General features: G+C 42.2%; 1 protein-coding gene across 1 annotated transcript; it reads right to left on the reverse strand.

Annotated features, from left to right (window-relative positions):
• Positions 1-5714: 5714 nt before the first annotated feature.
• On the reverse strand, positions 5715-13832 carry RNF222 (ring finger protein 222). Its single transcript, XM_075347917.1, has 2 exons — positions 13761-13832; positions 5715-7067 (listed from the first exon to the last, which is right to left on the reverse strand). The coding sequence occupies exon 2, from the start codon at positions 7049-7051 to the stop codon at positions 6413-6415; it is 639 nt and encodes a 212-aa protein (XP_075204032.1). The 5' UTR covers positions 7052-7067; positions 13761-13832; the 3' UTR covers positions 5715-6412.
• Between the last annotated feature and the right edge of the window lie 1774 nt (positions 13833-15606).

The following is a 15606-nucleotide window of genomic DNA, read 5'->3' on the forward strand; positions in this document are numbered from 1 at the left end:
TCCCAGACAGACTGGATAATGTGCTTTGCCTTTATATCAAATATTTGGCTGTAACAGAAGGCAGTTTGTTTTCTGAATGGCCGGAGAGCAGTACCAAAATGATGGTCTGCAGGAACAGTGGAGGGTCCTCAGGATTGGAGACTTGGTCAGGATTATTGGTATCTCTAGTGTTCAGACATACAGGCAGATACCTACCAATTATCTAATATAATCAGGGACGCGTCTTATTAGCTCAAAATGTATTCCACATTCGGCTAATGTAATAAAGAAGAATGAAGAGTCCTGGAAGTGATGATCTGGCCAATGTCATTAAGAAGAGCGTGGAGTCCTGGAGGTGATGACCCGGCCCCGGAGCCCTGATCTCACATCATCCAGTCTGTCTGGGATCAGGAGACAGAAGGATCCGCACAGCCTTATACACAGGAGATCGGGGGTCAGGCCTCCAAGATGTTTGGAAAAACCTCCACCCGAGGTCCTTCAAAACTGTACACAAGCGACCTAGAAGAAGTGATGAAGGCAAAGTTTGGTCACCAAATATTGATCTGGTTTAGATTTCTCCTTTGTTCATTCACTTTACATTTTGTTAATTGATAAATATGAACTATTAACACTTAAAATTCTTAATTTGCAACAATTTGTCCTCACCTGCCAAAAACATTTGCACAGTACTGTATGTATACTTTATATCTGTAGATGAGGTTGTGTAATAAGTCTATGCGCTTACGTATTTCTTTATGTTGTAATCTAGTAGCACATGCTGTACTATATATGGGTGGATCCCATTATTAGGACTGATCCTATCATGTAGAGTCCCAAGGTATATTTTTGTTAATTCTACTAATTAACTTTCTTAAAGGGCTTATCCATTTTTAGAAAATCCATTCCATTGTGTATTACTAAGGAATTCTGAGTTAATGGAGAGGTTTCGTCCATTCATTCTCATCTATTGCTCAAAGTGAAGAATGGTTATAAAGAGCGTCCTTCTCCCTGGAGGACTTGTCCTGTCCTGCAGAGAGTCCAATGGACAAACTGTAGAGTAATACCAGATTTCTCCTGTGGGGACACTGCAGGAATATTAAACTCTACAACTATCATGTCATGATCCAGGCCAGCTTTTCCCTGCTGCTGGTTACACCTAGCTCTGGCCTGGTCATGTCAGGGGTTAACTTCCCTTGCCTCATTCTGGATCCCAGGACGCTATATATTGCCTCTCTACCTATGGCTCAGTGCCAGTGATATTTCTGCCTTGTATACTGGCTCTGGTGAGTATTCCCAATATGTCCTACCTTACAGCTACTGTGTCCTGACTTTAACCCTCCCCCGTTTGTCTGCCTGTCCCGGTCCCTGACTTCCCTCTCCTGTCTGTTGTTTGCGTTTCCCTCTGCATACCTGATCTCCCGGTTTCCGACTTGGTTCTGTTTTCTGACTTTGATATTGATCCTCCCTTTGCAGTGACTCGACTTTCCTGGCTTTAGACACTGACTGTTTGACTATTGCCCCTTGGTTCACCTGTTAACTGCCTGCTTAAGTTACTCTGCTGTACTTCACCTGACTTTCCGTAACAGTGTTTCTTTGTCTCTCCTTCACTACTCTGCTGCCACATAGTGGGGAATACACTGTACTACGTCTTACTAGCTTTTGTACAGCGTGACATATCAGTTTTTCTGAGATTTCATTGTACCATTGATTTTCTTTTTTTCTGAGTGGTCAGTGGGTGAGTCTTAAAAATTTAAATTTGAGTTCCAATGGGAGTTTTCAGCAAATAAACGTGTAATTATGACAACATTTGTACAACAGGACTTGGGAGGAGGGGATGGAAGTGTGCTAAAGACTGTGCAAACAACGATTAAGGACTATGTCTGAAACTTATCGTATCTCCTTTTTTTGGTGTTGGATTTGACGGCCAAAGAGACTGCCCTGGAAAGAGACTGCCCTGGAAAGAGACTGCCCTGGAAAGAGACTGCCCTGGAAAGAGACTGCCCTGGAAAGAGACAGACACAGAGATAGAGAGAGAAAGACAGACACAGAAATGGAGACAAATAGACGGATACAAATATAGACAGAGAGATAGAAACACACAGACAGAGAGACAGACACACAGAGACTGGGAGAGAGACATAGACAGTTACTATAAGTGAATTATTATTATTTATTATTATTATTATAATTATTATTATTATTTACAACTTCTTTTTTTTTTATTTGTGTCTAGCTTAGAGCAGATTCCATCAAAAGATTCTGCCAAATTGTTTTTAATTTTTTTTACCAGGTGTTTCTTAAACCCTGAAGCAGAAAAAAACCCACTCAAAATACTGAAAATATGAGCCAAAAAAGTGTTTTTACAGTAAAGACAAAACGGAAGGACTTTCCAAGATAATGACAAAGGCCGTTTTAATCAAAGTGCGGCTAAGAGTAACAGTAACGTATACCCTCTTTCACTTGTAAAGCGCCATGGAATAAATGGCGCTATAATAATAAATAATAATAATAACAGGAGAAAATTAACTTTATTCCTCCCAGTAGCCGCCTGGGGCGTGCAGTAACTGCTGTCACTCAAACTCCATGTACACATACGTTAACAATATTAGTAATACAGTGAATATATTTAAAAAAAAACACACATTATTTAAAAAAATTAATGTAATTTTAATAATTAATACACATATTCAGGCTCCATGACACATATATAGTGGCTTTGACTTCAAAATTTGTTCCTTTTGGTCCCTAACATCTCAGATCTCATCTGTACAATTCCCTAAATCCATTTCTTTTTTAAGTTTTTCGAACTTTATAGACTATCACATTATGGTGGCACATATTTATGCAAAACAATATAATTTTTCCCCTAAATTAAATCCTTAAAAGCCCCGATTCATAGTTTATGATATTTTTACATCCCTTGTTTTAATTTTTTTTACCTTTCTGTATTTGTTGACCTTTTTGCACCAATTTCTTCTAAATGGGGCATGTGGCTCATGAGTTTTGCATGGAAATTAAAAAAAAAAAAAAAAAAAAAAAAAATACTCTTTATTTTGTTTGTAACTTTTTTTTTTTTACAGTTTTTGATGTAAAAAGTCACTAAAATGATCACAAAATTTACAGAAAAATTTCAGGCATACATAAATTCACTCCAGAGGGGTGGGGGAGGACTGGAGTATATTTGCTCAAAAAATTAGTGACTTTTTAAAAAGTTTCAATTGATGACTTATCTGAAAACATTTGGAACCCCGATCACAATACAAACATGAAAAAAAAAATGAGTGAACACATAAAATTAACTTTAAAAAAAGGAGCAAATTAAAAGACTAAGGTGCAAACTAGAAACATAAAAAAATAGACAAAATAAAGGTATAAAAGCAGTAATAAATAGTGAATAAAATAGAACTCTTCTAAAAATGTTAATGGTGTATCTCTTTTTTTAAAAGAATTTTTGTACTAAGGCAATCAGAAAGCTTCCTTCTGGGACACAGAACAATCAGTTGTGATCTGTGGGATCAACCCAGAAGTAAAGCAGGCTTTACACGCTACGAGATCGCTACAGCGATCTCGTTGGGGTCACGGAATTTGTGACGCACATCCGGCCGCTGTAGCGATTCCGTTGCGTGTGACACTTATGAGCGATTTTGCATCGTCGCAAAAACGTGCAAAATCGCTCATCGGCGACATGGGGGTCCATTCTCAAATATCGTTACTGCAGCAGTAACGAGGTTGTTCCTCGTTCCTGCAACAGCACACATCGCACCGTGTGACACCGCAGGAACGAGGAACCTCTCGTTACCTGCCTCCCGGCCACAATGCGGAAGGAAGGAGGTGGGCGGGATGTTCGTCCTGCTCATCTCCGCCCCTCCGCTTTTATTGGGCGGCGGTTCAGTGACGCTGCTGTGACGCTGAACGAACCGCCCCCTTAGAAAGGAGGCGGTTCGCCGGTCACAGCAACGTCGCAGGGAAGGTAAGTAGTGTGATGGGTCCGAGCGATGTTGTGCGACACGGGCAGAGATTTGCCCGTGTCGCACAACCGATGGGGGCGGGTACGCACGATGGCGATATCGGTACCGATATCGCAGTGTGTAAAGCGGCCTTAAGTGTTACGTTTTCCTGCAGTGCCACCACAGGAAAAACTAAGCATTACACCAATTAATATGTTGTCTGAGTCATGCAGGACAGAACAGGTCATCCAGTGGAGGACACACTCACTGTCACTTCTCTGCACAATGGTCAAGAGATGAGGATCCTAAACTAGACAACCCCTTTAAGAACGATTACACCAAATCCAATGGCAATTCTGTTAGTGAACCATCTCTACAAACTAGGGTTCAAAGAATGAAGGGCAAATCTATAGAACTAGTTCCCAGTAGATTTTAGTGCTTCCATACTAAAGCTAATGTAACTTTATAATTACTCCATTATTTCCGGATTCCCTTCTTGACAGTATAAAATTAAAATCAATCACCACTTTGGTCACAGGTAAGGTGGCACCACCCTTTTATTAATGCTATGCCAATTTTAGACGAGCACGCTCTAATTACATGGGATGTGGCATTTATACAGTCCATGTACAGGTCTAGCTAAGAACTGTGAGCCAGGTTCTAGGTGTGCCGATAAGGAATATGGGAAGGTCTCGATAAACCCTCATGGCCATATATCAAACTGATTTAGGTGTTAGCACATGACTCCTAAATGCCTGGATGTTCCATAATCTTAAAGGTATTATCCAACACTATGACAAGGATGACGTGTCCTTGTGACAGGTCATCAATATCAGATCATAGGGTCCCAACACCCAGCACACCCAAGAATGCGCTGTGACCAGGCCCCTCAGTATGTAGACAGCCACAGCTCCGTACACTATGTAGTGGTCTTTTTTGAGTACTGCTGCTCAGCTCCCGCTAAATTGAATATAATTTGTAGTGGCCGTTATTGGGTACTGCAACTCAAAGTTTATGGCGCTGTACTATTCAGACACTCCAAACTCTGAACTTTTAATAGCCCCAGCTTCAGGTATCGGCTAAGTGGTCCTGGTACCAGGTGTCATATCACATATTAAAGGGATTGTCCAGGAATATTTTTTTTTTTTACCATGTGCCTTAGAACTCACGAGCAGTTGCTATCTTGCTGTCGGTTCTGCCCGTCACCTATTTCTGCTGGCACAGAGTTATCAGAGACCGCTCCTGCAGCTTCCACTGACATCAGGTCGACAGAGCAGCAATTCCTCTTCCACTCTACTTTGTTACAGGGTTTGACTGCCGATGTCATGCTGATTGACAGCTGGCTCCTCGCTGCATAACTTCGGGGATATAGCTGTCAATCAGTATGACATTGGCTGTCACATCACGTTGATAAAGCAGCCTGGAAGAGGAAGAGCTACTCTGTTGATGAAAAGCAGCAGAATCGCCAATAGGTGCAGTCCGTAACCACTCTGAGCTGGCACCAGGTACAAAAAGTAAGTAGTTAACAACTACTTACCTGTTAGTTCTTAGGCCCATAGTAAAAAAATAAAATAGTCCCCTTTAATGACCTATCCTTAGGCTAGCTCATCAATATCTCTCTCCTACCAACACCCTTAAAGAGGTGTTGATGTTCCTTTGTCCATTGGCAGTGGTGTGACTGCCAATGTCATACTGATTGACAGCTATATCCCCGCGGTTATGCAGCGAGGAGCCAGCTGTCAATCAGCATGACATCGGCAGTCACACCCTGTAATAATGTAGAGTGGAAGAGAAGTTGCTGCTCTGTAGTAGAAATCCATAACTGTCCCCTTCCAGAAATTGTGCCACACCTGTCTTTAGGTTATGCCAGGACTTTCAGCTTAGCACCACTGAAATGAATAATTGTAATACCACACACAACCTGTAGACATATGGGGTGCTGTTCCTGGAAAGAAAATCAAAGATAGCATCATTCATTTTCACAGCTTGTTCACATTTATTGTTTCAATATTCCTTTAGTCTTTTATAGAAACATACATTGAAGAAGACAAAAAATCAGAGTGCACCTTTAAATAATCTATATTTGATAATCCTTCATATTTGGTGCCAACCACGCAGTCTCAAGCAAAAAATGGGTCAGTAGTGAGTTATCTAATGGAACAATAGATCTGCCATGGTTGACCTGTTTCAAGGCTTAGAAGGATGTAACTGTCGCCAAAAATGAAACCCAGAAGGTGCCAAGTCTTCCAGTCCAGCACAAACTCGTTTCATATCCAACCTCCATATTTGCCAATGGCAAAATCCAGTTTAGGTTTGCCCAACTAACGTAAGTGCCAAGCCAAGAAGGTGCAAAATTCACTTTGAAATGCATCTCCCGGCATATGCATTTTGGGAGGCAAAACTTGTCTTGTTACAGTGGTCACCTCATTGCAGATGATGTACTTTTACTCCTGGTCTGAAACCCTTTAAGAAGGTCAACCTAGTCTTCATGTTTTTTTGACCAACAATATCCATGGAAGTACAGCCGCCAAGACAGCCACAAGAAATATCAATAATAGGATCATTATTAAAGAAGGAGAGCGACAACAGTTCGCCCGGGCGTCAACATGATGGGTTTCAGTGTTGGTAGTGACAGTGTCCTCGCTGCTTTCCATGGGTTGGCCTTGATCACTGATGATAAAGACTTGAGAGCCACACGTATGACCAATTAGACCTGGGCTGATATCAGCAGAACATGTGCACATGCAAAGGTCTTGAGGACTATGCGGTCCGGTGGTTTCAGGAATCGGTATGACCAACGTGTTGGGGTTTCCTATTATGGTAGAATGAGTAAGGCAAGAAGGACTATGAGGAACCTCCAGAATCTGATTGAGTTCTCCAGTTTTTGGTGGCAAAATAAGTCCCCTCTTGCTGAGGAATGTCACATACCGGCACAGTGGACATATGATATTCTTCTTTATGGAGCCTTCTTTTTTGGCTGTCATGAGATACTTCACAAGGCAATCATGACAGAAGGAATGACCACAGCTCAACCTCCGCTCAGAGATATTGGGGTTCTGTAGACGTTCATAGCACACAGGACACTCGTTTGTAGGGGTCTCCTTACCCATTTCTTCAGCCGACATGACTTTCAAATATGTCCTACAAAGTAAAAAGAAAAATTGTAGATGAGATATTAGGCTTGGGATACGCTCCTATTATGTAATACACACTACATTCATTATCATTTTCACTGAATGGGCTCACATCTGTCTGGCACTGTTATGAAAGGGAACCCTGGTGAAGTATGGGGTGTATCTCACCCTGTTAAGGGGAACACTGTGATGACATTGTTCTGGAATAATGTTATGACTACATGTTATGTGTAGCACTGTTATGTCTATGTTGTTATGTAGGGGCACTGAAGATGGAACTGTTATTGCTATACAGTCATGGTCGATAGTGTTGTCATTTTTCAAATTGTTCAAAAAAATAAAGTATTTCTCCCAGAAAATTATTGGAAATACACATTTTATTATACACATGTTCATTTCCTTTGTGTATTGGAACAACACAACAAGAACAGAAAACAAGGCAAATTGGACTAATGTCACAAAACTTCAAAATGGGCTGGAAAATGTTCTTGGCACCCTCAATTTGGTTGCTCACCATTTGGAATAAATAACTGCAATCAATTGCTTCCTATAACTATCATCATAAATAGAGAACGGAGGGCACTCACCACATGGAGGTAGAAATCTTGCATTTATTTTTTACATGGAGCAGGCATAAAAGGACGGAGGGGAGAGGGACAGACCACACGGTCCTCCTGGTGTCTGACACCGGGTACTACATAGCGATCCAAAATTCTTTGGTAATCTTAAGATTTCATGATGCCTTGCACACAGTCAAGGTACCCAGAACCAGAGGCAGCAATACAACCCTGAAACATTTTTGAGCCTCCACCATATCTGACTGTAGGTACTGTGTTCTTTTTTGTAGACCTCATTCTGTTTTCGGTAAACAGTAGAATGATGTGCTTTACCAGAAAGTTCTATCTTGGTCTCATCTGTCTACAAGACACTTTCTGAGAAAAATTTTGGCTTAGTCACGCTCATTTTGGCAAACTGCAGTCTAGCTTTTTTATGGTCTCTGTGTCAGCAATGAGTCCTCCTGGGTCTACTGCCATAGAATTTCTTTTCAGCACAAGTTTGAGCAGACACTGATGCACCCTGAGCCTGCAGGACAGTTTGAATTTCTTTGGTACTTGATTGGGGCTACTTTTCCACCATCTGGATTATCCTACATTGCAAACTTGTATCAATTTTTCTCTGCCATCTACATCCAGGGAGATTAGTTTCACTGCCATGGGTTGTAAATTTCTTGATTCTGTTGTGTACCATGGACAAAGGAACATCAAGATCTCTGGGGTGGACTTGTAACCTTGATATTGTTGATATTTTACAACAATTTTGGTTTCTCAAGTTCTCAGAGAATTCTCTTCTCCTTTTTCTGATCTCCATGCTTTGCGTGGCACATACAGACACATAATGCAAAACTGAGTCCACTTCTCCCCTTTTTATCTGGTTTCAGGTGTAATTTTCATATTTCCCACACCTGTTTCTTGCAATAGGTGAGTTTGAACGTGCCTTATATGATTGAAACAAAGTTGTTTACCCACAATTTTGGAAAGGTATCAACAATTTTTCTGGCCTATTTTTAGAGTTTTGTGTGAAATTTTGTCCAATTTGCCTTTTTGTCCCCTCATATTTTTTGTATTGTTCCAATACACACTAAGGAAATAAACATGTGTATAGAAAAATGTGTAATTGCAATAATTTTCTGGGAGAAATACTTCGTTTTCTGGAACAATTTCAAGGGTGAGAACACTATTGGCCATGATTGTATTATTGTATTATTCTATGAGGGAACTGTGGATGGCAGTCTTACGGCTGCATTGTAAAGGCACTGTTTACGTACACAGCCTTTAGCATTGTTGTCACAGTGTTTGGCTATACAGTGGCTGGCATTGTTATGTCTGCACCACTATGGAAATGTTTGGGTGCTTTGTGTCTGGGAGGCATTTTGGTGATAGAATAAAACAAATCTCAGCTGCGCCAGACCTCACCTGCAATTCATTATATTCAGTTAATGAGTGACACAAATCTTTCATGTTTTCTTCTAAAAGAAGAAGTCGCCTTGCCATTGGTTGTTGGGCTCACCTAAAACTGGACATTTTTGTGTGCTATCTCAATTTTTACATATTTTTCATCGCAGTTATATTTGTCTATGTTCCCATTTTCATTGTTCCACATATGTAAGCACTACAAAGTGCAACTGTATTCTTTTTGTTTCTCTCTTATAAAAGATTGTCAGCCTTGTACTTTGTGACTTGTAAGATATATAAGAGCAAGGAGTACATATATATATCATGAACATACTGTACATAATATTGTGCTGGTGAGGAGATGTATCTAAGCCTATCATGTGCAACACTGTCTGCTGAGTCAGTAAATCTACAAATATGTCTCTAATGTCACATTAGACTAAAATCGGCCGAACCAAATGATATCGGTGGGAGCAGCCGACAGTTTGATGAGTATGGGGGCCTCCTGATTCTCCCGCAGGTAGATGAAGTCAGAGGAGAGAGGGATCCAGTTGGTTGAATTTCAGCAGCAGATCTTTTGATCTCCGATAACTAAAGCCACCGCCAGAAGAGCCTGGCAGCAGCTTTCTCATAGAGGGCAAAGAAGCACTCAAGCACTGAGCATTCCTGTGTATGGGCTTGTTCAATGTTTTTGCCATGTTTTAGACTGGGAAAAAGTTCTGCGTTTTACAATACGAACAACATGAATGAGATTTCTGAATCTTATGCAGACACTACTTCTATTTCACCTGCAGCTTTGAATCTTCAAAGGCATTTTTAAAATCTATTGCATGTGAATTCTTTTAGTGATTTTGTAGAGTTTTTCACCCATTCAAATCAATGGAAAAAAATTCACAAGTAAAAATCATCAAAAAATATGTAAAAACAGAGCACAAGGGATGTCATGCGATGTTCATCTCTGCACATGTGGCACCCCTGTGGCTTCAGGCGCCACAGGGTACTGCACCTCACCCGAGGTGCAGTATTCATCTCGGATACAGAGAAGGTCATCACCGGTAACCACCACCAACACACTCATTCAATACATAAACACGGGAGCTCTTCTACTGGGACTGGGCTAGGGTAGGTGCTGGGGTGGCCATCACAAGGTATGGGACCTCTTACCCACTAGTTCAGGAACCAGAGAGGCGGGGCACCAACAGGGGAAGTTAGGCGCCATCCACACTTAGTCAGTTAGTTTTCCAGCAGGTGCTGAAAGCGCCAACAAGGCAATTAGCCCCAGGCGCGGCAAGCGCTAGGATGCACGGCCAGACAAGGAAAGACATGAATAGTTCAGGGCCCATAGTCTGGAGCTGGAGGCTCGACCCGGGTTCTTAGGAAAGAAGGGGGATCCCAGGGTTCACAGGGAGTGCGGAAGTCACCCGTGTCCCGTTCCACGGGCCAGGAGCTGGAGTGGAGGGAAACCGTCAAAAGGTGACGCACAGAAGGAAACACCGACCTCGACCTCCGAAGTATCCGGGATCGGCTGAAGCCCATCACAGTGTAGCCTGGTACTCAATGGCGGTGTGCTTCCAGTGAGTAAAGAGCTTTAACTGCATTCTCTGTCGTCCCATCATTGCCGGCGCTACTATCATCACACCCCTGCGCCATAGACGACTACTACCACCATCATCCTCCCTGGGGCCTGAACTCTGCCTATGGAGAGCTGTATCATCCGAGCTGCATTGTCATCAGCCCCAACAGAGAATTCTCGCAGTGGCAGCTAATATTGGCCGCACACCACAGGTGGTGTCACGAACAACTACTCCCATCATCCCCGTCACCATCTTTATTGACACCGCTGGGGGTAACGGAGCCAGGCAAGGCCGCCACGGCAACCCAGGAGAAAAACCACGGCCCGGTAACGAGTAGCCCCCATGGGCGTGTCACACCTGCTGGTACTGTGGCTTCAGATTCTGTTCATACTCCAGAGTCTGACAAACAATTTGACGCTGGTGGAGTGTTCAGCCAGAGCCGGGCATTGACTGGTTCAAGATCACTGGTCTCCAGTTCTGCAGGAGTTAGTCCCTGCAGACTGGTGAGCAGGACCTAAGTGCTCAAGTTGCTGATTGCAATGTGCAGCTGTCTCCTACCTATATTAACCACACCTTTCTTCCTGTAAGTGCTGATGATATCTTCTGCGATCCCGGTCTGGGTATTTCTCCTGTACATGGTGATCCGTGTTGCGCTTTTGAGTGGTGTGGACGATCCCCTGTTGTGCGTTACTTCCTCCCCTTCTTCGTTACTCCCCAATACTCATATTGTTGCTCCTGTGTTTGTTGAGTGTGGTGTGTAAGAGTTTTCGTTCTCCCTTGTCCGTGTCATTTTGTAGTGTTTCGTTATTGTGTCTTCCAGCACGCCCCGAGGGTGTAGGAGAGGGAAGTAAGATCAGGGTCCGAACAGAAGTTAGGGTCACGCTGGGGGCTTGAACTTTGCTACCATCAAACCTACCTTCGAGATAAGGGACAACGCAGGGTCACAAGTCTTAGGGCCAGCCAGAGGCCCCTGTCCTGTCTCCATATACCCCATGACATATGAGCATAATTTAAGCAACGTTTTTCCTGCCAACACGGGAGAGACGGCTGTTAGCCGAAGGATCATTTGTCCAACATCTATCTAATGTGTATAGGGAATTTAAAGTGTTTTTCTCAAGTTTAAGACCCTGGTCCTACTTGGGTATAAAACAGACAAGTGCAATGCGAGAAAAAAATGTAATTGCACTCAGACCCATGTTATTCAATGAGTCATGCATATAATATAAATGTCCATGCTGGTGTATCTAAACGCCTCTTGTGTGATACTGTGCTGCTGATCTCCTTTAACTAAGACTACCATGTGTGATAAAATCTGTTCAGATGTTTCATCTTGTAATGTTGAGCTAATATATCTAAGCCAATCATGTGTGATACTATCTATTGAACGGGTGTATCTCATCCAACCATATGCGATTTACTGTTTCTATGTATATCAGCCTCGACGTGTGATTCCATTCCCCAATATTTCTGCTATCATGATCTAAAACAGTGTCTTGAAAAACTATTCATACCCCATGAACTTTTTCACTTTTTTTCACATTACACCCACAAACGTAAAAGTATTTTGTTGGGATTTTATGTGATAAACCAATACAAACAAGCAAGTATTTGTGAAGTGTAAAGGAAATGATACATGGTTTTCTAAATATTTTAGAAATATTGATCTGAAAATTATGCTATGCATTTGTATTCATCCCCCAGTAGCCCTGATACCCTAAAATAAAATCCTGAATTATTAATTGCCTCCAGATGTCACATAATTAGTAAATTAAGCCCTACTATATGTAATTTTTCAGTATAAATACAACTGCTTTGTGAAGACCTCAAGTTAGTTTGAGAACATCAGGGACCATATAGCATCATGAAACCAAGGAACACACCAGACAGGTCAGGAATAAGGTTATGGAGAAGAATAAAGCAGGGTTAGGTTATAACAATTAGCACTGAATATGTTCAATCTATCATCCAAAAATGGAAGCATTATGACAGAACTGCAAACCTTCCAAGACATGGCCATCCACCTAAACTGACATCTGGAGCTAAGAGAGGATAATTAGAGAAGCAGCCAAGAGGCCCATGGTCACTCTGGAGGAGCTGCAGAGATCCACAGCTCAGTTGGGAGAATCTGTCCACAGGACAACTATTATTCAAATACTCCACAAAACTGTCCTTTATGGAAGAGCAGCAAGAAGAAAGGCATTTTTGAAAGGTATTTGCAAAAAGACATGTGGAAGTCACAGCGTGAATGTGGAAGAAGATAAGACCAAAGTAGAACTTTTGAGGGTAAATTTAAAACGCTACGTGTGGCAGAAAATTAAACTGTACATCATCCTGAAAACACCATCCCCACTGTTAAACATGGTGGTGGCAGCGTCCTGCTGTGGGGAGGTTTTTCTTCATCAGGGACAGGGGACTGGTCACAGTTGATGATAAGATAGATGAAACTAAATGTAGGGCAATCCTGAAGGAAAACCTGCTAGGGGCTGCAAAAGACTTGAGACTGGGGCATAAGCTCACCTTCCGATAGGACAATGACCCTAAATTTACTGCCAGAGCTACAATGAAAGTTTAGATCAAAGCATATACATATTTGTGAATGACCCAGTCACAGTCCAGACCAAAAGCCCAATGACAATCTGTGGGAAGCCTTGACAATTGCTGTTCACGAATGCTCTCCATCCAATCTCACAGACCTAGAGCTATTTTGCAAAGAAGAATGGGCCAAAACATTCAACCTCTAAATGTACAAAACTGGTAGAGACATAGCCCAAAAGACTTTCAGCAGTAACTGCAGCAAAAAGTGTTCCTTGTTTGTGGGTGTTACGTGAAAAAATGGTGAACAGTTCGTTAGGTATGAATACTTTTTCAAGGCACTGTATATCTAAGCCTATCATGTGTGATACAATTTCAGAGACCAACACAAAACTACATCCCCCATTATGAAATACAGAACTAATGTATCTAAGCCTATCCTGAGTTACATTGTATCCCATGATCATAATATGAAGAAACAAAAAAATACCAAAAAATATAAAACGATATCCGACATCACAAAGGAAAACTCGTTAAAGCCGTCTCTAAAAATATTCTATATTAACTAACAGTTTACACGGAGTTGTTTTCGCACAGCCAAAACCGGACTGGTTGACTGTCAATCATTAAAAGGGGACTTACTAGTTGTAGCTCTGGAGAGCCAAAGGTCTGTCCTCCTAGTCCCCGTTTTCTACGTCTTGAGAAGCTGAAGGCAGAAGAAGACGAATGAAAGTGAACAGGGTGTTTTCTACGTTGTACGAAAGGCATTTTCCTCATCATCCAATGCAGCGATCCCTAGAACTGACGTGAATAATCACTGAATGCTGCTTAACCTGTTTTTTTTTTGCCTACTGGGTTTGGCATGGAGCTAGGAATCTATCCATCTTTCCTGGCCAAGTAGTAACGTGGCTCCGTTGGTATCAGTTGAATTTACGCTGGTCACTCACTTATTAGTTTTGCTCAGATCTGGCACAAGGCCCATCATTGTCTGAAGAATTACAAGGGTAGTCAAAGTGCATTTAACTTACAGAGCTCCATAAAACAATAACAAAAGATGGACTACAAATAGGAAATAGATGGCAAAGACTTCTTACAGACTAGGGGGACACTATGAATGAAAACTCTAAAGAAGGAGAGCATAAAAATGGTCAAGTAACCCAACGAGATGGTTGGTGACCCATATGTGTCACGCTAGGTACGGGGAAGTACCAAGCGAGCGGTGAAAAGGAAAGGGAAGGGGACCCCTGCATCTAGAGAAGGGGGAGAGGGTGACCCCTGACCAAACCTACTGCTGGTCCCAGGGGTCCCTCACCACCCTAGATAGGTTCCACACCTATGCGCCGAGCCAGATACCTGACCCTAGGTATCCCTAGTGCTGGAGCCTTAATAGGGAACAGGTGGGATAAGCTCTTCATCAACCCCACTAAACACTATAAAAGACACAAGGAGGACACAGTGAAAAGTGCATGGACTACTTATCCACAGATGACACATGCAGGAGTTCAGGAACAATACCACAGATGCGTACAAAGCTCCTGCTTGCAACCAGAGCTGAATGAACTGAATAATATCACCAGCACCAGTCCAGGAAAGAAGGGAGTATTTAACTCTAGAACGCGCAAACAATTCAATCTACCAAAGAAAACAAATGACCTAGCAGGCCTGCGAGGCCCCAGGTATGCGTTCTAGGGTTAAGCACCAAGTGAATACTAATATCAGCAGCTGGGTGGAAGGTCAGCTCCTGCTCGGTCCAAAAGGGGAGAGATGAAAATCAAGCAGGAAAGCTATCTATACCAATGAATAGTGACAGCAGGAATAATAGAAAGCCAAGTGCTGTGACCTTCTATTGCCAGAAACCACATGACCGTGACATACCCGTGACAATATGTTCATGATGAGATTGCAGTTCCTATTGACCCATACCTCTGTAAGGTCTTCTAAGTGGGCTTTGGTTTGTCTGAATTGCTTTATAGTATAGCAGGATGGGGGATTGGGGGGGGCGGAGAGGGGCATGTAATTCTTAAAAGCGGTAACCAGGTTTACCAGTTGTGGTATGACAGTCGTGAACTTTATATCAAGAGATCAAGCATAAGTCTCCATAAACATATATCCTACGAGTATGGTGCCCTCACAACTCTGCCCATCAGAGAAAAGAAGGATTGGGCCTTCTGAATTTCAGTCCCCTATACTTTTGTTCTTAGGGAAGAACATTAAATTATAATCTGTCAGGTCTTCCGATACCAATAGTGTAGCCCTGGGCATCATGGCTTTGAAGATAATTAACGAGCGACAGTACTGTAAATAGGTTCTAGTGAAAGTCAGGAGTAATTTAGTGATTATCTAGTCTTTAGTGAAGTAATGAATAGATTAACTCTTTAAGGGCCTTCCTCAACATTGGTTAATTGGCATTACTATGCAGGAAGTTTTCCCATTTCTGATGAGGCAAGGCCTTCTGCATGGTGGGAGATATTTACAGGGGATGGGAAGA

The sequence above is a fragment of the Anomaloglossus baeobatrachus genome, chromosome 5 (genome assembly GCF_048569485.1).
Source record: "Anomaloglossus baeobatrachus isolate aAnoBae1 chromosome 5, aAnoBae1.hap1, whole genome shotgun sequence".
In the NCBI taxonomy this organism is placed as follows: domain Eukaryota; kingdom Metazoa; phylum Chordata; class Amphibia; order Anura; family Aromobatidae; genus Anomaloglossus; species Anomaloglossus baeobatrachus.

Excerpts from the sequence above, each read along its gene's own strand:
- RNF222 (XM_075347917.1), bottom strand. The coding sequence starts at position 7,051 with ATGTCGGCTGAAGAAATGGGTAAGGAGACCCCTACAAACGAGTGTCCT.